Consider the following 19,384-nt stretch of genomic DNA (forward strand, 5'->3'; position numbering starts at 1 on the left):
TATAGTCATTTTTTATTCCCAAAAATCTCTCAGAGATTATTGTCATTTTTGTTCCCAAAGATCTCTCAGAGATTATTGTCATTTTTGTTCCCAAAGATCTCTCAGAGATTATTGTCATTTTCGTTCCCAAAGATCTCTCAGAGATCATTGTCATTTTCGTTCCCAAAGATCTCTCAGAGATTATTGTCATTTTCGTTCCCAAAGATCTCTCAGATTATTGTCATTTTTTGTTCCCAAAGATCTCTCAGAGATTATTGTCATTTTCGTTCCCAAAGATCTCTCAGAGATCATTGTCATTTTTGTTCCCAAAGATCTCTCAGAGATTATTGTCATTTTCGTTCCCAAAGATCTCTCAGAGATTATTGTCATTTTTTGTTCCCAAAGATCACTCAGAGATCATTGTCATTTTTGTTCCCAAAGATCTCTCTGAGATTATTGTCATTTTTAAAAAAGTAATTTATGTCATTCATAAATTTGACCAACTCTATATAGGCTACCTGTTCTCAGCCTCAAGTATGTTCTCAATAACAAAGGACATTTCTCACACACATAATACTTTCTGTACTTTACTTCAGCATCATCCACAATTCATATTCATCCTCACACACAGGAATGGACCTAATTAAACATAACGTAACATTAACAACTTTCTGATTAAAATGTAACCTCGTGAGTGATTTAAAATACTATTTGAAAATAATTACTAAAACGTACACCCTCAACACTATCAATTCATTCCTCCTAAACAGTACTTCTTACACAACTAAAGATGCAATGCAAACTTTAGTTACTGCACATAAATATTATGCAGAAAACTTTATCTACTACATCTATGGGCTGCAGAGATTTCGTTAGTCAGAATTCATCTTCACACTTGGTATAAATAACTCCATATTAAATACAGTACAGTAGGCACCTAAAATAAAACAGCACCCTTTAGGTGTACTGTGATTAGAAGCAGCCACAGGAAAAAGGTCTATGACAAAAAAACCCTCGCCTCATTCATCTTCTCATGCACAGACTTTTTGCACTTAGAATCGAAATCAACCCATCTCTGCCATTATAGCCTATTGATGAATTTGTAACACTTGGCTGTTTTTATCACTAACACTAGTGATTCTCATTTATTCAAATGAACCAAAAATACTTAATATCGAATTTGGCAGGAATATGTATGGCAGAATAGGAATCTACTTTCATCTTTCTATGGTCAAGGTGCTGACTGACACTTTTTTTATTTCTACCCTGCATTGGTTCGAATCCTTGCCAGGCCAGGTATTCTTAATATAAAATGAATTTCCGTTTAGGTGTTTGATCCCAAGGCAGAGTGAATTACATATCAAGGTGTAACCGTGGCTTATTTGAATAAATGAAAATCACGAATATTCGTGATAAATTATCATATAGGCTACCTATACACACACAGTAATTTCTCGCCATTTCGCAGTTCACCTATCGCTCCCTCATTGCATCATGAATTTATAAATATATTACTGTACATTTAAATCTATATGCCGGATTTCTCTTTATATCGCAGGTTTCTGAGAGCAGAAATTTTATATTTTTCATAATTTTTTAAAGTCCTTTAAGGGCTTATAAAAGTTAAAATTTATAAAGATATACCCTAAACCTATTGGTTGGCACCATCTCATGAGTCAAATGCAAGAATAATGTAACCTAAATTAGCAAACTGAATGTAAAGATTAGCAGTTATAGGCTTGTCAGTTTTGACTTTGTATCCTTATTTACTAGAGTATATAGGTTACCCATAGATTATGAGTTCCAATTTCTATCTGATACCTTGGAGAATCAAAAATGGAATTTATCAATTTTATAATACTACAATAACTTAATAGAATGTATAAAAATAGTCAATCTAAATTCAATTAGAAATTTTACACACAAACATTTGGTATGGCCACTGGGAAGCCCTTACTTCCAGTATTAAGTAACGTATATAAGGAAATTAACGAAATGGAAAGTTCTCCTGAAATTACTAAAGGATGCTTATATTGTATGATATACCCTGTAATTCATATGAAAATTTCTACACAGGTCAAACAGGTAAAGCTCTTGAAGAGAGAATTAAAAAATATAAAATAAAAGTTTAAGATATGCTCAACAAAATAACACAATGTTTATTGAGGATACTGTAACTATTGAAATCATACTATTAATTAGCTATGTACAGAGAAATTGGCTCATCCTCCCAATTACATCCAATAAAGAAAGATAAAGTCCAGTTTTATAAAAGAAAGTTTTGATAATTCAAACATAGGACATGTAACATACAAACTTGAAGTAATTTTATGCAATGAGTTCTGCAAGCAAATCTTAATTTCTTTAAGCAAAACTGACTTTGGAGACGACTGATTTCTATCTTAAGATAATGTAGGGGAGAGATGGCAGATATAGTGGGCGGGGCTACACAAAGGAACTCGAAGTGCTGTAAGGGTGTGGCAGCGTGCACTTTCTGAAGAGCAAAGTGTGCCAAGAATTCCTGCGTCCAAATGTACCTCATATTGTATATGTCTGTTATATTAATATTTTTTACAAATACTATCATATATATATATATATATATATATATATATATATATATATATATATATATATATATATATATATATATATGTAAGATACTACATGTATACTTGTAGCCTATATGCATAGGGTATGCGTATATCCTTTACTGTTACTTGTCTGTGGTTTTTCATATATATGTATTGGTAAGTAAAATATGTGTATGTACAGTATATAATGTGTATAAATTTGTATATGCATATACCGTATAAAATTATGTGCAAGTAGCCTAAATGTGAATGAAAATTATATACATACAATATATATATATATATATATATATATATATATATATATATATATATATATATATATATATTGTATATACAATGTTGATTATTTGCAATGTTTTACAGTACTCACTAATCACCGAATCTAGATTCTTGGGCATGATTCAAGCAACTAACTTGAAGTCAAAATAAAAGAAAATTAACAAATAGCTTTAGATAGATGTATGGAACTCTACAGGACATGTGATCTATACAGTACAGGTAACAATGATAGTCTATAGTTACTTCATGGAAGAACATTCTAAACAATTCTAACTCCAATTAGGTTTCCACATCATAATTGTGAAAGAAGTACTTAAATGGATCTTGGAAGGTTTGTAGATAGGCGGACACAGTTTAGCACAGACATAGAAAAATGTCATTTCAATTCCGTATTACTAAATCAAAGAGATATGCCCTAGCCGAAGTTACCCTCCACCTAACTTATATACATTGATGTGCCATTACCAGGGAGAAGGGGGGTGGGGGGGCTATAATCCTGCAATCCCAGTTAACTATACAATACTAGGGCTAGTTAGTGGATGCGTCCGCTGTTCTGCTATCTATGCTAGATCTCTTCTATTCGGTATAATTTCACCTAAGATGCAAGCATAAGGAGGAGTGGCAAATCTATGATACAAGTAATAATTAACCACTTTAATACAGATTTATTTTAGGCAAATGTACTACCCCAGTCATGGTAATACAAGAATAGAATTCTATATGGATCAAAACTTATAATTTCACTAACTATCATCAATTAAAACAAACAAGTAATGTTCTTAATGACTTGCGATGTTTCTTAACAATTGCTTCTATTAAGAAAAATGGAAATTTGAAAAGAAAAATATATACCCTAATTTACTTTCGGGGGCAAACCAAAGGCACTGTATTTTATCTGATCTTTACTCCACTAGGTCCCTCAAATGGTCACCCTAACCTGAATTAGGGTACAGAATCTCCAACAGCCAGGACTAATGTTTTAATTAGAAAATATACATTTGGCTGCAGTATGATTCAAGACCATCTGAATAAATACTCATTAGTTTTCTAAAATCTCGATAATCGACTTATCTATTTCTGACAGAAGTTAAAATGGTAAATGTTTACTCTTGTGCCATTAATACTGGTAATTGACCATAACACTTTACATCACTCCTAAATCAACCTAAGATGTAGTGTCTGTACTCATTATAGGTGTAAACATTATAGTACCTGTATACAGTTCATGGGTAAATATATACCATAAAAATCTACAAAATTTCAGAAATAACAAAAATTAACAGAAATAATATTACAAACCAATTTTTTAATATTACAAATGCCAATACGTTGCCTAACCCAATAACCAGATCGAGTCCCAATGCTAATGTATTGCCTCATCTAAAATTTCCTATAATAGACGTGAGTTCAATTCGACCTAACATACTGTACATTGCTATTAAGAGGCTGAAACCTAATTCTAAGTATTTAACGACACAAAATCAATTGCATGATTATGTCATAATGAGTGTCACCAAAGATATATTTATTGAGTCGTATTGACAGTTTGGGTTCAAAGCCATCGCCTTTGCTGGTCCTCTTGACAACAGGTAAACACAGTGAACTGCAGTATACTATACAATGTACTGAAGGAAGGCAGTAGCAAATCAAGAAATACTAGACAAATGGCACAGTGACTTATCTAAAAAAAAGTCTAAAGGCTGGACATCTACATTTCAGAATTTATCTCAAACTCCTCCAAAACAAGGTGTCTTTTAAAGCCTAAAATGCTCAGCCTTACACCGGTATGACAACACATTTACAAGTTGGAAGTTAACGAAAGTTCATGATTCACCAGCAGGGCGTCCGCCCACTGACAACCAAAGCCTAACTGAGCCATTCCATACAGGTAAGAAATCACCGCTCACCTGGAACAAGAGTATCCTTTTCGACATTCCTTGGCAATTCCATCATACCTAAGAAAACAACACTACACCTTCACATCTCAACTGCTAACACAACTCTGTCGCAAACAGTCCGGGAGAATCGGATCCAGAACTGCATCCGATCCCTTCTCACTCTTGATGACAGCTCTCGAGAGCACATTCCAACCCTGCTTATATTTTCGTTACGGGCCTAAATCAAATCTCATTGATTTGCCATGAACACAATGTAAGTGAATAAAAATTATCATTTACATAACTATGTCTTATATATAAATAATCTAGATAAAGCATATTACATAATTTCTACATAGTTTTTAATTTTCGCATTATGCTCGTAAATTTACAGGATTTCTTATTTCATCTTTTCTTTTAGTTTTTTCCTCTATATATTATATTGTAAATAATAAGAGTGATTATTCTAAAATATTTGTAAAGATTTAGAGAATGTTTATAATATGCAACGAAGTACGAGCCTAAATATATTTCATAGCATTGGGAATACAATAGGCAGTTGGCAGACAAGTAGGACGTGTGTGTGTGTGGAGTCTGAATGTGAGCAGGAGGGAAGGCCACCAGCGAAACGAAAATGGAAAGAAAGTACATGATAAAAGGGACGGTTAACTTCATTTTGTTACTTATAGGTAAGTCCGTTGTCAGTATTGTGATTTTAGTAATTGGTTAGATGCAATTTTAAGAAATAAACATTATAACTCTGTAGGCTTCCGCTGGAAGTGGGTTGGGCCATTTCGGAAATATCGTTTACCTAGGCTAGCTTCCGTCATATCTTTATATAGAACTGTAGAGGAATAAATGATCTTGGTGATATTTAAATAGATATATATGTCAACGGACTAAATTCCAGTTTAAATCGACTGTTTTTCAGTCGTGGACTTAACATCGGTCAAAAGTAGCGCTGTAATTAGACAAATGCTAAATTGCGATTTTTTTTTTCTTTTTTTTATTAAAGTTTTCAAAAAATTGAGCTTAGTAAGCAGAGTAGATTCTTAAATTCATATCCAGATAATAAATTAAACTTGGGTAAAGGTATGGTAGATCTTTAGACTATCCTGTCTACCCTATGTATCCAGTCTGTCCTAAGCAATTAGAGTAAAGGCAACCGTATAGGCTACTGTTCGTACATTTGGTTTGAGTCTGAAATTTGTAATCTTACTTGATACAATCCCGTTTGTCATTGATGTCCCCTTGTTCAGAGCCCCCAGTTGGAGTTTCCAGAATGACTGTACACCCTAACCAAGTAACTGCTGTTTTGAATGTTTAACTACCGCCCTACAGCAGAACCCAATGTAGTATCGAGTTAGTAAAGAAAGATTTCTCAAAACTGAAAGATTTGATATTTACGCAAATGTATATAATCCAAGCATTCCTACAGGATTACTTGCTCGGTGAGATTATAGAAAATGGATTTGTTCGTTAAGCATATGTATGCTACTAAATAATTTAAAACGTTAGTAATGAAAATATCAATATAAGGGTTCTATATCATCATCTTTTCTACCATTATCCCTACTTTAAGGGGCTGGTTGCTTGATACACCCTCTTCAATGCCTTCTATCAAAGGTATCCTCTTCCATTAAAACATTTACTCCATATCCTTCACCTTTTATCACCATCTAAATTTCCACCTAACAGATTTTTCCCAAGCCCTCCTATCTTTCTCCCCACCATTCATCCTTAAAATGTGTCCACACCATCTCAGTCTGACACACTCATCACCTCTGTAATCTTCACTATAGTCAATTTCTTTTAGCGATGCATTTTTGCACCGACTCGCAGCGGTGCCCTTTTAGCTCGGAAAAGTTCCCTGATCGCTGGTTGGTTGGACGAGATAATTCTAACCAGTCAGCAATCAGGAAACTTTTCCGAGCTAAAAGGGCACCGCTGCGAGTCGTTGCAAATCTGCCTCGATAAAAGAAATGTACTATAGGCTTGCCATTCTTCTCATTTCATAATTTTCCAATCTTTCAAGCAGTGATATTCCTTATGTTTTTTGGGGGAGTTGTACATTTGGTGAGAAAACAAAATAAAAAATCTTGTCACTAACTAAGTTTTACTGAATTATATGCGTAATATATCTTTGAGCTTATGTAAATCATCCCATACCAATTCATTACTGTTTTTGAGATCTTCTATGGAATGATGAATAGACGGCAAACAAATGGCAGTTACTTGGTAAGGGTGGCAAGTCATGCTTAAAGCCCAATTGTTTTTTTAAATACATCATTGTACTAGTAGGCAAATTCCTGTAATATTCATTCAAGCAGCAGATATCGGAAATCACTGTAAGGTAAATCGGCAAATTATTACAAGATTCTTAAAGGTTTTTATAGTTTCCAGATACATTCCAAGTTTTGCATATTTATGCTATTTCTCATTCCTTGATTTAATTTAATTTGACTAAGTAAAAATCTCTCTGTTTTGCTATATCTTGTTACCTAATTTATTTTAGGCTTTTAGATTAAAATTTTTTCGGCTTCGACATTAGAATTCAACTCCACATCAAAACTTAATCAGCCCAACTTAGTTCATGGTAATAAATTATAATGATATGAGAGGTAGTTAGAACTAAATGAATTTATAAAATTAGCAAGCTGATATAACAGTTTTAAGGGACAAAGTATGCTTATAATTTACTAGCCTCTTAAGAAGAGCAATGAACAGATTTGTAAAGCATTTAGTTATCAGAATCATTTTTACTTGGCTAAAGTATACAGTAGTTAATAATGCAGTATTGGCAATGGTGGTTCACGGTTTGATGGTCAAGTATTTAGTAATATGGTACAGTCTTCACATTTTCTAGTTATAATTTGGCAAACAGACACCAAAACAAATAACAAATAGCGTACATTATCTCTGTAAATAAATTGAATCCAAGTCATTTTGAAGAACATCTACGGTGGTTGAATTCCATATGAGTGAAGGAGAAATAGGATAAGTAAGAAATAATAAAGTATCATGGAACTATAAATTTTCTTAATGAAATGTCAAACGCAGGAATTTGTACACAAGTAAAAGTGATAGAAGAGGCTTTTTTTTATGAGGATAATTTGGTTTATGGTTCTCAAAGTAGCTAAGATATGTAGGTTTCCATGCGATGACACCAGGAAATTAGGGTATGCATATTGGAGTAGCTGCATTGGGAAATGTATCTGTCCTTTGAAAGTGTTAGAGAGGTTGCAGTTCAGTACAGTATTTTGTAAGAAATTTGTAGTAATCTGTACACATTACAGAAAGTTATTAGGATGTTGTTTCTGTGCTGTATTGATGATACGGGTTGCATTTATGAATTTTTTGGTAATTTATATGCTATTCATGCATTGTCAGGTTATGTCAGATTTAACTGGATTGCATATTGAGATTAAATTCATTGTATTGAAGAAACTTGAATGCATTTATATTAAGGTTCACATGTAAACAACATTCTTTCATTTTCCGTGTACTTAATGCTTGAACTATCTGTTCTAAAGTACCATAATCAACATGATTTACACTTAAAATCTTTCATCACGCTTATTATGCAAGATTTAATATTACTAGTATAATAAATTATGGATTTTACTGCACTGAATGTTTTCAATTTTGCTGGGTATGTAAGGTTTGTTCCACTGTGTCTCTTACTTTTAGGTTGTTTGGGTACTATCTAAATAAACTACTTAGTGTACATAGAAAATACCACTTTGTAGCATGCTCTTTTAAGTTATATAATATAATTCAATCACCAATTTGTAGGCTAAGCTATAGATCACAAGCTTGTATTTTCATTACTGATAAGTTAGACAATTATATGATAAGTCAGGGCAGCAGTAATCTGGAGGAGGATTTTTTACTTATGATTGGAAGATAAAGTTTGTACCACAAGTTGCAGTAAAAAGAAAAATAGAATGATAATACTAAGTAACTCCAATTTGTATTGATCGTGTCAGGAATTTAATCAGGACACTGTTAACCCTTTTACCCCCAGGCTCATTAGAAATTTCCAACCCTTAACCCCCAGGGGGTTATTTTTTTCCCAGCACATTTTGCAGTATATTTTTTTTAATTGCTGTAACAGCCTTAATTTTTGTCATAGAGAGGTCATGTTGGTCTCATTCTCTTGGAAAATGCCTGAATTTTCTCAAAAATATGAAAACAAAAATTTTATAGCATTTTTTTGCAAGGACGTACCGGTACGTCCATGGGGGTAAAGGGATGGGTTTTGTGAAACGTACCAGTACGTCCTTTGGGGGTAAAAGGGTTAATGTTAAGTGTAATATTTTAGATACCTTTACATCTACTTCTCTTTTGGAAATAGAAATTGGATAAAAATACTATACTGTACAATGTTGCCAGCCTTTCAGAGTAAGGAGAGTAACCTTATAATTTACAAGGTCATACAAGGAAATGAACCATAGCTTTACAAATGCTTCTTTATTTGTCAGTTATGCCATTTGTGACAGTCCTGAATTACATACTTGGCATAAGTGGTAAATTGAATGGTGAGCAAGGCCACCATACTCTCTCTCTCTCTCTCTCTCTCTCTCTCTCTCTCTCTCTCTCTCTCTCTCTCTCTCTCTCTCTCTCTCTCTCATATATATATATATATATATATATATATATATATATATATAAAACATTAGAAGCTTTAGAATATTCTTTGCTAGATATGTAAGTACTGTATACTCATGCTTAAAGTTTTCCATTTTATTGTTTGTCAACTAGAGATGTGCCGATACCGATACCCAACTTTTTTCTAGACCGACACCGATACCCAAATTTTTTCTAGACTGATACCGATACCCAGTTTTTTCCTAGACCGATACCGATACCCAACTTTTTTCTAGACCGACACCGATACCCAAATTTTTTCTAGACTGATACCGATACCCAGTTTTTTCCTAGACCGATACCGATACCCAACTTTTTTCTAGACCGACACCGATACCCAAATTTTTTCTAGACTGATACCGATACCCAGTTTTTTCCTAGACCGATACCGATACCCAACTTTTTTCTAGACCGACACCGATACCCAAATTTTTTCTAGACTGATACCGATACCCAGTTTTTTCCTAGACCGATACCGATACCCAACTTTTTTCTAGACCGACACCGATACCCAAATTTTTTCTAGACTGATACCGATACCCAGTTTTTTCCTAGACCGATACCGATACCCAACTTTTTTCTAGACCGACACCGATACCCAAATTTTTTCTAGACTGATACCGATACCCAGTTTTTTCCTAGACCGATACCGATACCCAACTTTTTTCTAGACCGATACCGATACCCAGCTTTTTTCTAGACCAATACCCAACTTTTTTCTAGACCGATACCCAGCTTTTTTCTAGACCGATACCGATACCCAGCTTTTTTCTAGACCGATACCGATACCCAGCTTTTTTCTAGACCGATACCGATACCCAACTTTTTTCTAGACCGATACCGATACCCAACTTTTTTCTAGACCGATACCAATACCCAACTTTTTTCTAGACCGATACCGATACCCAGCTTTTTTCTAGACCGATACCCAGCTTTTTTCTAGACCGATACCGATACCCAACTATGACCGATACCGATACCCAGCTTTTTTATGTACCGATACCCAGCTTTTTTATGTACCGATACCCAGCTTTTTTCTAGACCGATACCCAGCTTTTTTCTAGACCGATACCCAACTTTTTTCTTGAATGATACCAATGCCCAGCTTTTTTCTAGACTGATACCCATTTTTATTTTCTTTCTTTCTTCTAGACTGATACCGATACCAGAGAAATAACCGATACTAACGATAATCCAATATTTTAGAAATTTTTTCTAATTATTATAATAATAACAGTATAACATTGATTTGATGACTGACAGGCCAAGCACTTTGTGGTATCTATCCGACATAAAACAGCGTTTTAAAGATTTTTATTGTTTGAAACACGTTAAACTATGGCTATGTCCATGGCAATGACACAACCTGATCATAAATCTAATGCTTTCCCTATATGATTTTTTTTATTACTTAATATCGTATCATTTGCATTTGAGAATTTAGTCTTAGCGTGAGGAGCTGAAATGGTGAATTCTCCCTAATAGTATTATAATCAACACATTACCCTTTGTTAACATTTAGGTACAGTTGTTTGCATGAATTCTAGTACACACTATGGTGGAAGAGAAGTAGAAATCTACAATGTATACTAAAACTCATATAGGGATTGTAAAAGGAATCACCAGTAATGCTAATGTTCTTTATTTAGTAAAGTCCATTTTTCAATATTAAACTTACCCGATAATCATGTAGCTGTCAACTCCGTTGCCCGACAGAATTCTATGGAGGGATACGCCAGCTATCACAATACTAGAAGGGGGTGTACTTACCAGCGCCACCTGTGGCCAGGTACTATAGTACTTCTTGTTGACACCTCCTCAATTTTTCCTCTGTCGTGCTTCCGGCAAGACGTTCTGGGATACGCTTATGATCTTCGAGTATTTTCACGGCTAATTGGTGAAGTATTCTCTCAGATTTCGGCTGTCGCTTTACTGGAAACCTTCTTATATTAGCTAGATAGCTTTTATATAGTCCTGATTAACGGTTAACGATCTTTTGCTTGATTTTGGAACCCCCCTTGGCTAACTCTTTGGATTCAAGATGTCTGACATTTCGCAAGCCCCCTCCCATAGACGATGTAGGTCTTGTAATAGGCGTATTCCGAGGGCCTCGGTAGATCCTCACATCGCTTGTTCTGACTGTAGGGACAGGCCCTGTCAGTTAGAAAATCGATGTGAGGAATGCGCCGGACTTTCGGAACTTGAATTTGTCCGTCTTTTGAAATATTCAACTAAGTTAGAGAGAGGTAGAGTTAGGAGGAGTTCTTCTCACTCTTCACTTTTTTCCTCACCTCATGATCCCCTACCTTTTCCTACCCCTGTAGTGACTACCCCCGAACCTACTATTTGCCCTCCGCCTGATATGTCTGTTGTTTTGCGTGCTATTCAGGCCTTAGGCGATAAAGTAGAGTCAGTGGTAAGTGATCATAAGTCTCTTATGGCCGAAGTCAAGGAACTTAAGGTCAAGAGTGCAGTGGGTGGAATTAGTGCCAGTGCTGTGACGAGTGCTAGTGTCAGTGCAGTGCCAAGTGCTAGTGTCAGTGTCAGTGTGGTGCGTGAGGATACTTCTGTGCGAGCCAGTCGTCCTCCCAGTCCGGGACCTCTTGCAAGCTCCCAAGCCCAGGGGAGAAGCAATGTCGAAGGGCATAAGGGTTCGGCAGGCCTTGATCGGCGCACAGAAGTATCCTCGGTGGTTGCGGGCGTGTCTTCCAAAGACCGTCACTCCCACCTGCAGACGATTGAGCCCGTCTTTTTCTCGTCCGCTGATCAACTGTCAGGGAAGAAACGTTGGACTCAGGTCTCGAGACCACTTAAACGCAGAGTCCAGTCCGCGAGTGCTCAGCCGGGCTGCAGTCATTGGCTCAGCTCTGACTCGCCACAGTCTTCAGTCGACTGCACTCCGCCCAAGAGGAGTAAGGTTCTGCCACAACAGAGCTCTACTGTTAAGGCTTTACCTCAGCCTACTGTAGTTTCTGCCGACCCCAAGTGGACTCTACTACAGTCCATGCAAGCACAGCTTTCGGACTTGATACGTGAGTGTCGGGCTGAGAATGTTGCGCCTCCGCCTCCGCCTGCACTCTCTCCGCCTGCGCTCGCTCCGCCTGATCGCAGTACCACCTGCCAGGCGTACGATGTTGAGCCACGTTCTGTGTTTGCTGTTCCCAGTGGTATACAGCCTCCGCCTTCCTTAAGGCAACCTCTACAATGGGATCAGGAGGATTATACCTCTCTTCCTCCGCTTCCACTTGCTGCTCCACCAGTGTTGCAACACTCGGTTGAGGTACAACAACCTCTCCCATCCATGAGTCAGTCTCCTCAGCTCTCGCTGCAGCGAGCTCAACCCTCCACAAGGCAAGCACCAACACACCTTAGCCTTGCGCCTCAGGAGCCTCAGCTTGCGAGACATTTACCACGTTCTGCGCAGCCTCTACCTCATCACGCTCCGCTCACACCGCAGGAACAGGAACTTGCTACTCCGCTTCCGCCAACTGCTCAGCAAGCGCAACTCTTGGGTTCAGCCACTCATGCCAGGAGTCAGCCTCCTCCACCCATGCGCCTTCCTTCTGCTTCGTCTTTTGTTCAGCCTTTGCAGTCTGAGCCTCAGGTTTTCCCTCAACAGATTCTTGAAGAGGAAACCTCTAATATTGTTGTTCCTACTCGTTCTGACTCTGCTGTTCAGCATACTTGTCCGATCTCTCCGCTACACTCTGGTGATGAGGCGTCTGATGATGAGGCGGCACACCTGGATCCCTCGTCAGACGTGGATGAATCCAAGCCTTCTCCACAGTCTATTGACTTTCGTAAGGTCTTGGCTCTGCTTAGGGAGGTTTACCCAGACCACTTTGTCTCTGCTATTCCCCGCTCTCCACCATCTGAGTTTTCGCTGGGCATACAGCCAGCTAAGTCCACCTATACTAAGCTAGTCCTAGCAAGGTCCTCTAAGAGAGCGTTAAGGATCTTAGGGGAGTGGCTGCAGACTAAGCAACACCTTGGCAAAACTTCTTTCATGTTTCCTCCGACTAAGCTCACTTCGAAAGCGAGCGTTTGGTATGCCACAGGAGAGGCACCAGGCTTGGGAGTACCTGCCTCTGCCCAGGCTGACTTCTCAAGTCTGGTAGACTCGCCTCGGAGAACTGCAATGAGGCGCTCTAAGGTTTGCTGGACCTTCTCAGACCTTGATCACTTACTGAAGGGCGTATTTAGAGCATTTGAGATGTTCAACTTTCTAGACTGGTGCCTGGGAGCCCTCAGCAAGAAGACCTCCCCTGCGGACAAGGATTCTGCCATGCTATTAATGTCCTGCATGGATAAGGCCATTAGAGATGGATCTGGTGAGCTTGCGTCGATGTTTGTATCAGGGGTTCTGAAGAAAAGGGAACAGCTGTGTACCTTCCTTTCCTCCAGCATTACACCTTGTCAAAGGTCACAACTCCTTTTCGCTCCGCTCTCGAAGTTCCTCTTCCCCGAAGAGCTGGTTAAGGACTTGTCTGCTGCCCTGATACAAAAGGACACACATGATCTTGTAGCCTCATCGGCTCGTAAGTCTAAGGTTGCTACCTCAGTCCCCAGGACTTATCGCTCCCCAGTGGCTGATACCCCTGCTACGAGGTTCATACCGCCCTTTCGTGGTAGAGCCCCCAGCCGAGGAAGCTCCCGTCCAGACTCTTCCAGGAACAAGTCTAGGAAAGGCTCCAAGGCCTCTAAAGGAAAAAACTGACTCTCCGCATCTCCAGACAGCAGTAGGAGCCAGACTCAAGAGCTTCTGGCAAGCCTGGGAAAAGAGAGGTGCAGACGCCCAGTCTGTCAGTTGGCTGAGGGAGGGTTACAGGATTCCATTCTGCCTCAAACCACCTCTGACCACATCTCCCATCAACCTCTCTCCCAACTACAAAGAAGAGGACAAGAGGCTAGCGTTGCACCAGGAGGTATCGCTACTTGTGCAGAAGAAGGCAGTGGTTATAGTCCGGGACCATCAATCCCCGGGCTTCTACAACCGTCTCTTTCTAGTGGCCAAGAAGACAGGAGGTTGGAGACCGGTGCTGGACGTCAGCGCGCTCAACGCGTATGTCACCAAGCAGACGTTCACGATGGAGACGACGAAGTCGGTCCTAGCAGCGGTCAGGCAGGAGGACTGGATGGTCTCGTTGGACTTGAAAGATGCCTACTTTCACGTTCCTATTCATCCAGACTCCCAACCTTTCCTGAGATTCGTTTTTGGAAAGGTTGTCTACCAATTCCAAGCCCTGTGTTTTGGCCTAAGCACAGCTCCTATGGTGTTCACTCATCTGATGAGGAATATAGCAAAATTCCTCCACTTATCGGACATCAGAGCCTCCCTCTACTTAGACGACTGGCTGTTGAGAGCCTCCACGAGTCGTCGCTGTCTGGAGAGTCTCAACTGGACTTTGGACTTAATCAGAGAACTGGGTCTGTTAGTCAACATAGAAAAGTCTCAGCTCATTCTCTCCCAATCCATTGTGTACCTGGGAATGGAGATTCGGAGTCAGGATTTTCGGGCTTTTCCATCGGCCCCCAGGATAAGCCAAGCCCTAGAGTGCATCATGAGCATGCTGAAGAGGAGCAGTTGCTCGGTGAGACAGTGGATGAGTCTCACAGGGACCCTTTCATCACTGGCCCTGTTCGTCGAACTAGGGAGACTCCACCTCCGCCCTCTTCAATTCCATCTTGCAGCTCATTGGGACAAGGGTTCGACTCTCGAAGCAGTCTCTATCCCAATCACCCAAGAGATGAAGACCACTCTCTTGTGGTGGAAGAACAATCTCCTTCTCAGGGAGGGCCTATCGTTGGCTATTCAGACCCCCAATCTTCATCTCTTCTCAGATGCATCGGACTCGGGCTGGGGTGCGACCTTGAACGGACGGGAATGCTCGGGAACGTGGAACGAGGAACAGGGAATGCTCCACATCAACTGCAAGGAGCTACTAGCAGTTCATTTAGCCCTGCTGAACTTCAAGTCCCTCCTGCTAGGCAAAGTGGTGGAGGTGAACTCAGACAACACCACAGCCTTGGCTTACATCTCCAAGCAAGGAGGGACCCATTCGAGGAGCCTATACGAGATCGCAAGGGACCTCCTCATTTGGTCAAGAGGTCTAAACCTCACTCTGGTCACGAGGTTCATTCAGGGCAATATGAACGTCTCAGCAGATCGCCTAAGCAGAAGGAATCAGGTCATTCCCACGGAATGGACCCTCCACAAGAGTGTGTGCAACAGACTTTGGACCTTGTGGGGTCAACCTACCATAGATCTGTTTGCCACCTCCATAACCAAGAGACTTCCGCTGTACTGTTCCCCAGTTCCAGACCCTGCAGCAGTTCATGTGGATGCTTTCCTACTGAACTGGTCCCATCTCGACCTTTACGCATTCCCACCGTTCAAGATAATAAACAAAGTTCTGCAGAAATTCATCTCGCACGAAGGGACACGGCTGACGCTGGTTGCTCCCCTTTGGCCTGCAAGAGAATGGTTCACAGAGGTACTTCAATGGCTAGTCGACATCCCCAGGACTCTACCTCTAAGAGTGGACCTTCTACGTCAACCTCACGTAGACAGGTTGCACCCAAACCTCCACGCTCTTCGGCTGACTGCCTTCAGACTGTCGAAAGATTCGCTAGAGCTAGAGGCTTTTCGAAGGAGGCAGCCAGTGCGATTGCCAGAGCAAGAAGGGTTTCCACTCGTAGAGTCTACCAATCTAAGTGGGAAGTCTTCCGGAGCTGGTGTAGAGCCAATTCAGTATCCTCTACCAATACCTCTGTGACCCAAATAGCTGACTTCCTTCTACATCTTAGGAATGAGAGATCCCTTTCAGCCCCTACGATTAAAGGGTATAGGAGTATGTTGGCTTCAGTTCTCCGCCACAGAGGTTTGGACCTTTCTTCCAACAAGGACCTTCAAGACATCCTTAAGTCTTTTGAGACGTCTAAAGAGCGTCGTCTATCCACTCCAGGCTGGAACCTAGACGTAGTCTTAAGGTTCCTTATGTCACCTAGGTTCGAACCTCTCCAGCCAGCTTCCTTCAAGGACCTTACCCTCAAGACTCTTTTTCTCGTCTGCCTTGCAACAGCTAAGAGAGTCAGTGAGGTTCATGCCTTCAGCAAGAACATTGGTTTCACGACCGAATCTGCAACATGTTCTTTTCAGCTCGGATTCCTAGCAAAGAACGAACTTCCTTCACGTCCTTGGCCTAGATCGTTTGAAATACCTAGCCTCTCCAACATGGTAGGTAATGAACTAGAGAGAGTTCTTTGCCCTGTCAGAGCTCTCAAGTATTATCTTAAGAGGTCTAAACCTATTCGAGGACAGTCAGAAGCCTTATGGTGTGCCATCAAGAAACCGTCGAGGCCCATGTCCAAGAACGGGGTTTCGTATTATATAAGGCTTCTGATTAGAGAAGCCCATTCTCACTTAAAGGAGGAAGACCTTGCATTGCTGAAGGTAAGGACCCACGAAGTAAGAGCCGTAGCTACTTCGATGGCCTTTAATAAAAACCGTTCTCTGCAGAGCATAATGGATGCAACCTATTGGAGGAGCAAGTCAGTGTTTGCATCATTTTATCTTAAAGATGTCCAGTCTCTTTACGAGAACTGCTACACCCTGGGACCATTCGTAGCAGCGAGTGCAGTAGTAGGTGAGGGCTCAGCCACTACATTCCCTTAATCCCATAACCTTTTTTAACCTTTCTCTTGAATGCTTTTATTGTTGTTTTTATGGTTGTTACGGTAGGCTAAGAAGCCTTCCGCATCCTTTTGATTTGGCGGGTGGTCTATTCATTCTTGAGAAGCGCCTGGGTTAGAGGTTTTGTAGAGGTCCTTTAGTAGGGGTTGCAACCCTATATACTTTAGCACCTTTGGGTTGATTCAGCCTCCAAGAGGAACGCTGCGCTCAGTAAGGAAGACGAACTTAAAAAAGAGGCAGAGTAACGGTTCAATTCGACTTCCTTACCAGGTACTTATTATTTCATTGTTATTTGAGATAACTGTTATATGAAATATGGGATACTTAGCTATCTTTTAATCTTGTACACTGGTTTTCACCCACCCCCCTGGGTGTGAATCAGCTACATGATTATCGGGTAAGTTTAATATTGAAAAATGTTATTTTTATTAGTAAAATAAATTTTTGAATATACTTACCCGATAATCATGATTTAATCGACCCTCCCTTCCTCCCCATAGAGAACCAGTGGACCGAGGAAAAATTGAGGAGGTGTCAACAAGAAGTACTATAGTACCTGGCCACAGGTGGCGCTGGTAAGTACACCCCCTTCTAGTATTGTGATAGCTGGCGTATCCCTCCATAGAATTCTGTCGGGCAACGGAGTTGACAGCTACATGATTATCGGGTAAGTATATTCAAAAATTTATTTTACTAATAAAAATAACATATTTCAGTTATTGAAATGTTAATTATTTTAGTACAGAATTCACCAGAAGAATGATATACAGAATTGTTTTAAAATTTTAAATATAAAACTTACCCGCTGGTTATATAAAAGAGCTGAAGTCCCTGACGCCAGGGCAGAAATTCAAATCTCGCGCTATCGAAGATACGCCAGGTGTACCAACCGCACCCTAGCGGTAGAACAGGTGGAACTACACACCAACTCCAGTTCTTCTCTCTGCCGTCATAGCTGACTGACATATAGAAGTTCGCTCTCGTGTTTTTACTCTCTTGGGAAGTTGGTTGGTGATGTACAACGTTCTTTTTTGAGTTTAAGCTATCGTTGATTAATTTTCCTTGGTTCTTATCTTGAAATCTTTTTGTTTGAGATTTTCTTTATTGCTTTTTCCCTTACTTTTTGCTTGTCGGTCTCTCACGTTAGCTTTAAAAATGGCCGACTCCTCCCCTGCTCAGCGTAGGTGTGTTAGTGAGGGTTGTCGTACACGACTTCCTAAAGGATCTATTGATCCTCATTCTATTTGTGTAAAATGTAGGGGTAAATTTTGTTCATTAGATGATAGGTGTAATGAGTGTCTTTCCTTAACTAACTTTCGATCGTTATGTTAGGAGACTAGAGATAGATAGAGTTAGGCGTAGTTCTTCCCGATCTGTGGATAGAACCTTACCTAATTTACCTGTTCCTAATCCTGTTCCTTCCCCTGTGGTGGTAGATCAGGAACCTACTATGAAGGACATGTTTACTGCTATTTTGTCTCTTGGTGAGAAAGTTGAGTCCTTAGCAGCCGATAGAAATACTATCTTTTCCGAGTTAAAGGTATTGAAAAACCGTGAGCCTATCGGAACTGTGGAAAGTGTTTCAGTGTCTGATGTGGTACCGAAGAATCGTGACTCTCTCGGTGTTGTGACAAGTGTTGATAATGTGTTTAGTGTTGCGGAGGGTGCGTCGGCACGATCTTGTCGTTCACCTAGCCTAAGACCTCTTTCGAGCTCTCGAACCCATGGGAGAAGTAATGTCGAACGGCTTAAGGGAACGAGAAGCATCATCAATCGTGCAGACGTCCCCTCGAACGTTCCTGTTGCTGTAGCTCAGGTCGTTCACCCTCATCGTAGGAAAGGTGAGGTTCATGCGTTATCCCCGTCTTCCGATGAAGGGTCGGGGAGTGAGATCTGGTGTCGAGCGTCTAGACCGCTTAAACGAACCCATGTTGATTCACAGCGTCGGGAATCGCCTGTGCGTCCAGGATGTAGTTCGTGGGGTTCACCGGAACGTTTCCGTTCTCCCAGCGCTTGCACTCCGGCCAAACGTTCAGATCACCGTGTTCGTGTGGATATGATTCCTTCCGATTCGGACCTTGTTACTATTCATGCACCCCCTCTTCCATCGGATTGGCTTTCTTCCCCCGAAATGCGTGGTGACGTTGGTGCGAATCTTCCTTCTAGGAGTTCTGTTGATCCGAAATGGTCTGCGCTTTTGTCTATGAAGGAACAACTCTCGTCGTTGATGGATTCTTATCAACCAGGTGTTGGCGTTGTGTCTGGGCTTTCGATGTCAGACCAGTTATCGCACAAACGTTCGATGGTAT

At 40.2% G+C, this 19,384-nt stretch overlaps 2 protein-coding genes across 8 annotated transcripts in view; one reads left to right on the forward strand and one right to left on the reverse strand.

Annotated features, from left to right (window-relative positions):
* Orp8 (Oxysterol-binding protein-related protein 8) overlaps positions 1-19,384 on the reverse strand; it is a 732,808-nt gene that overhangs the window by 364,207 nt on the left and 349,217 nt on the right. For 3 of the 5 annotated variants that reach the window (XM_068372203.1, XM_068372202.1, XM_068372200.1), the window contains exon 1: positions 4,763-4,897. In XM_068372203.1, coding sequence (XP_068228304.1) covers positions 4,763-4,808 — 46 coding nt within the window. In that variant the 5' untranslated portion in view covers positions 4,809-4,897. Of the gene's footprint in view, positions 1-4,762; positions 4,898-19,384 lie in introns of those variants that run through there. The other 2 variants (XM_068372199.1, XM_068372201.1) reach the window with 1 other exon arrangement.
* LOC137639913 (phospholipid phosphatase 1-like) overlaps positions 5,282-19,384 on the forward strand; it is a 118,092-nt gene continuing 103,989 nt past the window's right edge. For 2 of the 3 annotated variants that reach the window (XM_068372194.1, XM_068372197.1), the window contains exon 1: positions 5,284-5,421. In XM_068372194.1, coding sequence (XP_068228295.1) covers positions 5,367-5,421 — 55 coding nt within the window. In that variant the 5' untranslated portion in view covers positions 5,284-5,366. Of the gene's footprint in view, positions 5,422-19,384 lie in introns of all 3 variants that reach the window. The other variant, XM_068372196.1, reaches the window with a different exon arrangement.

Source organism: Palaemon carinicauda, chromosome 4, assembly GCF_036898095.1.
Source record: "Palaemon carinicauda isolate YSFRI2023 chromosome 4, ASM3689809v2, whole genome shotgun sequence".
NCBI classification, from domain to species: domain Eukaryota; kingdom Metazoa; phylum Arthropoda; class Malacostraca; order Decapoda; family Palaemonidae; genus Palaemon; species Palaemon carinicauda.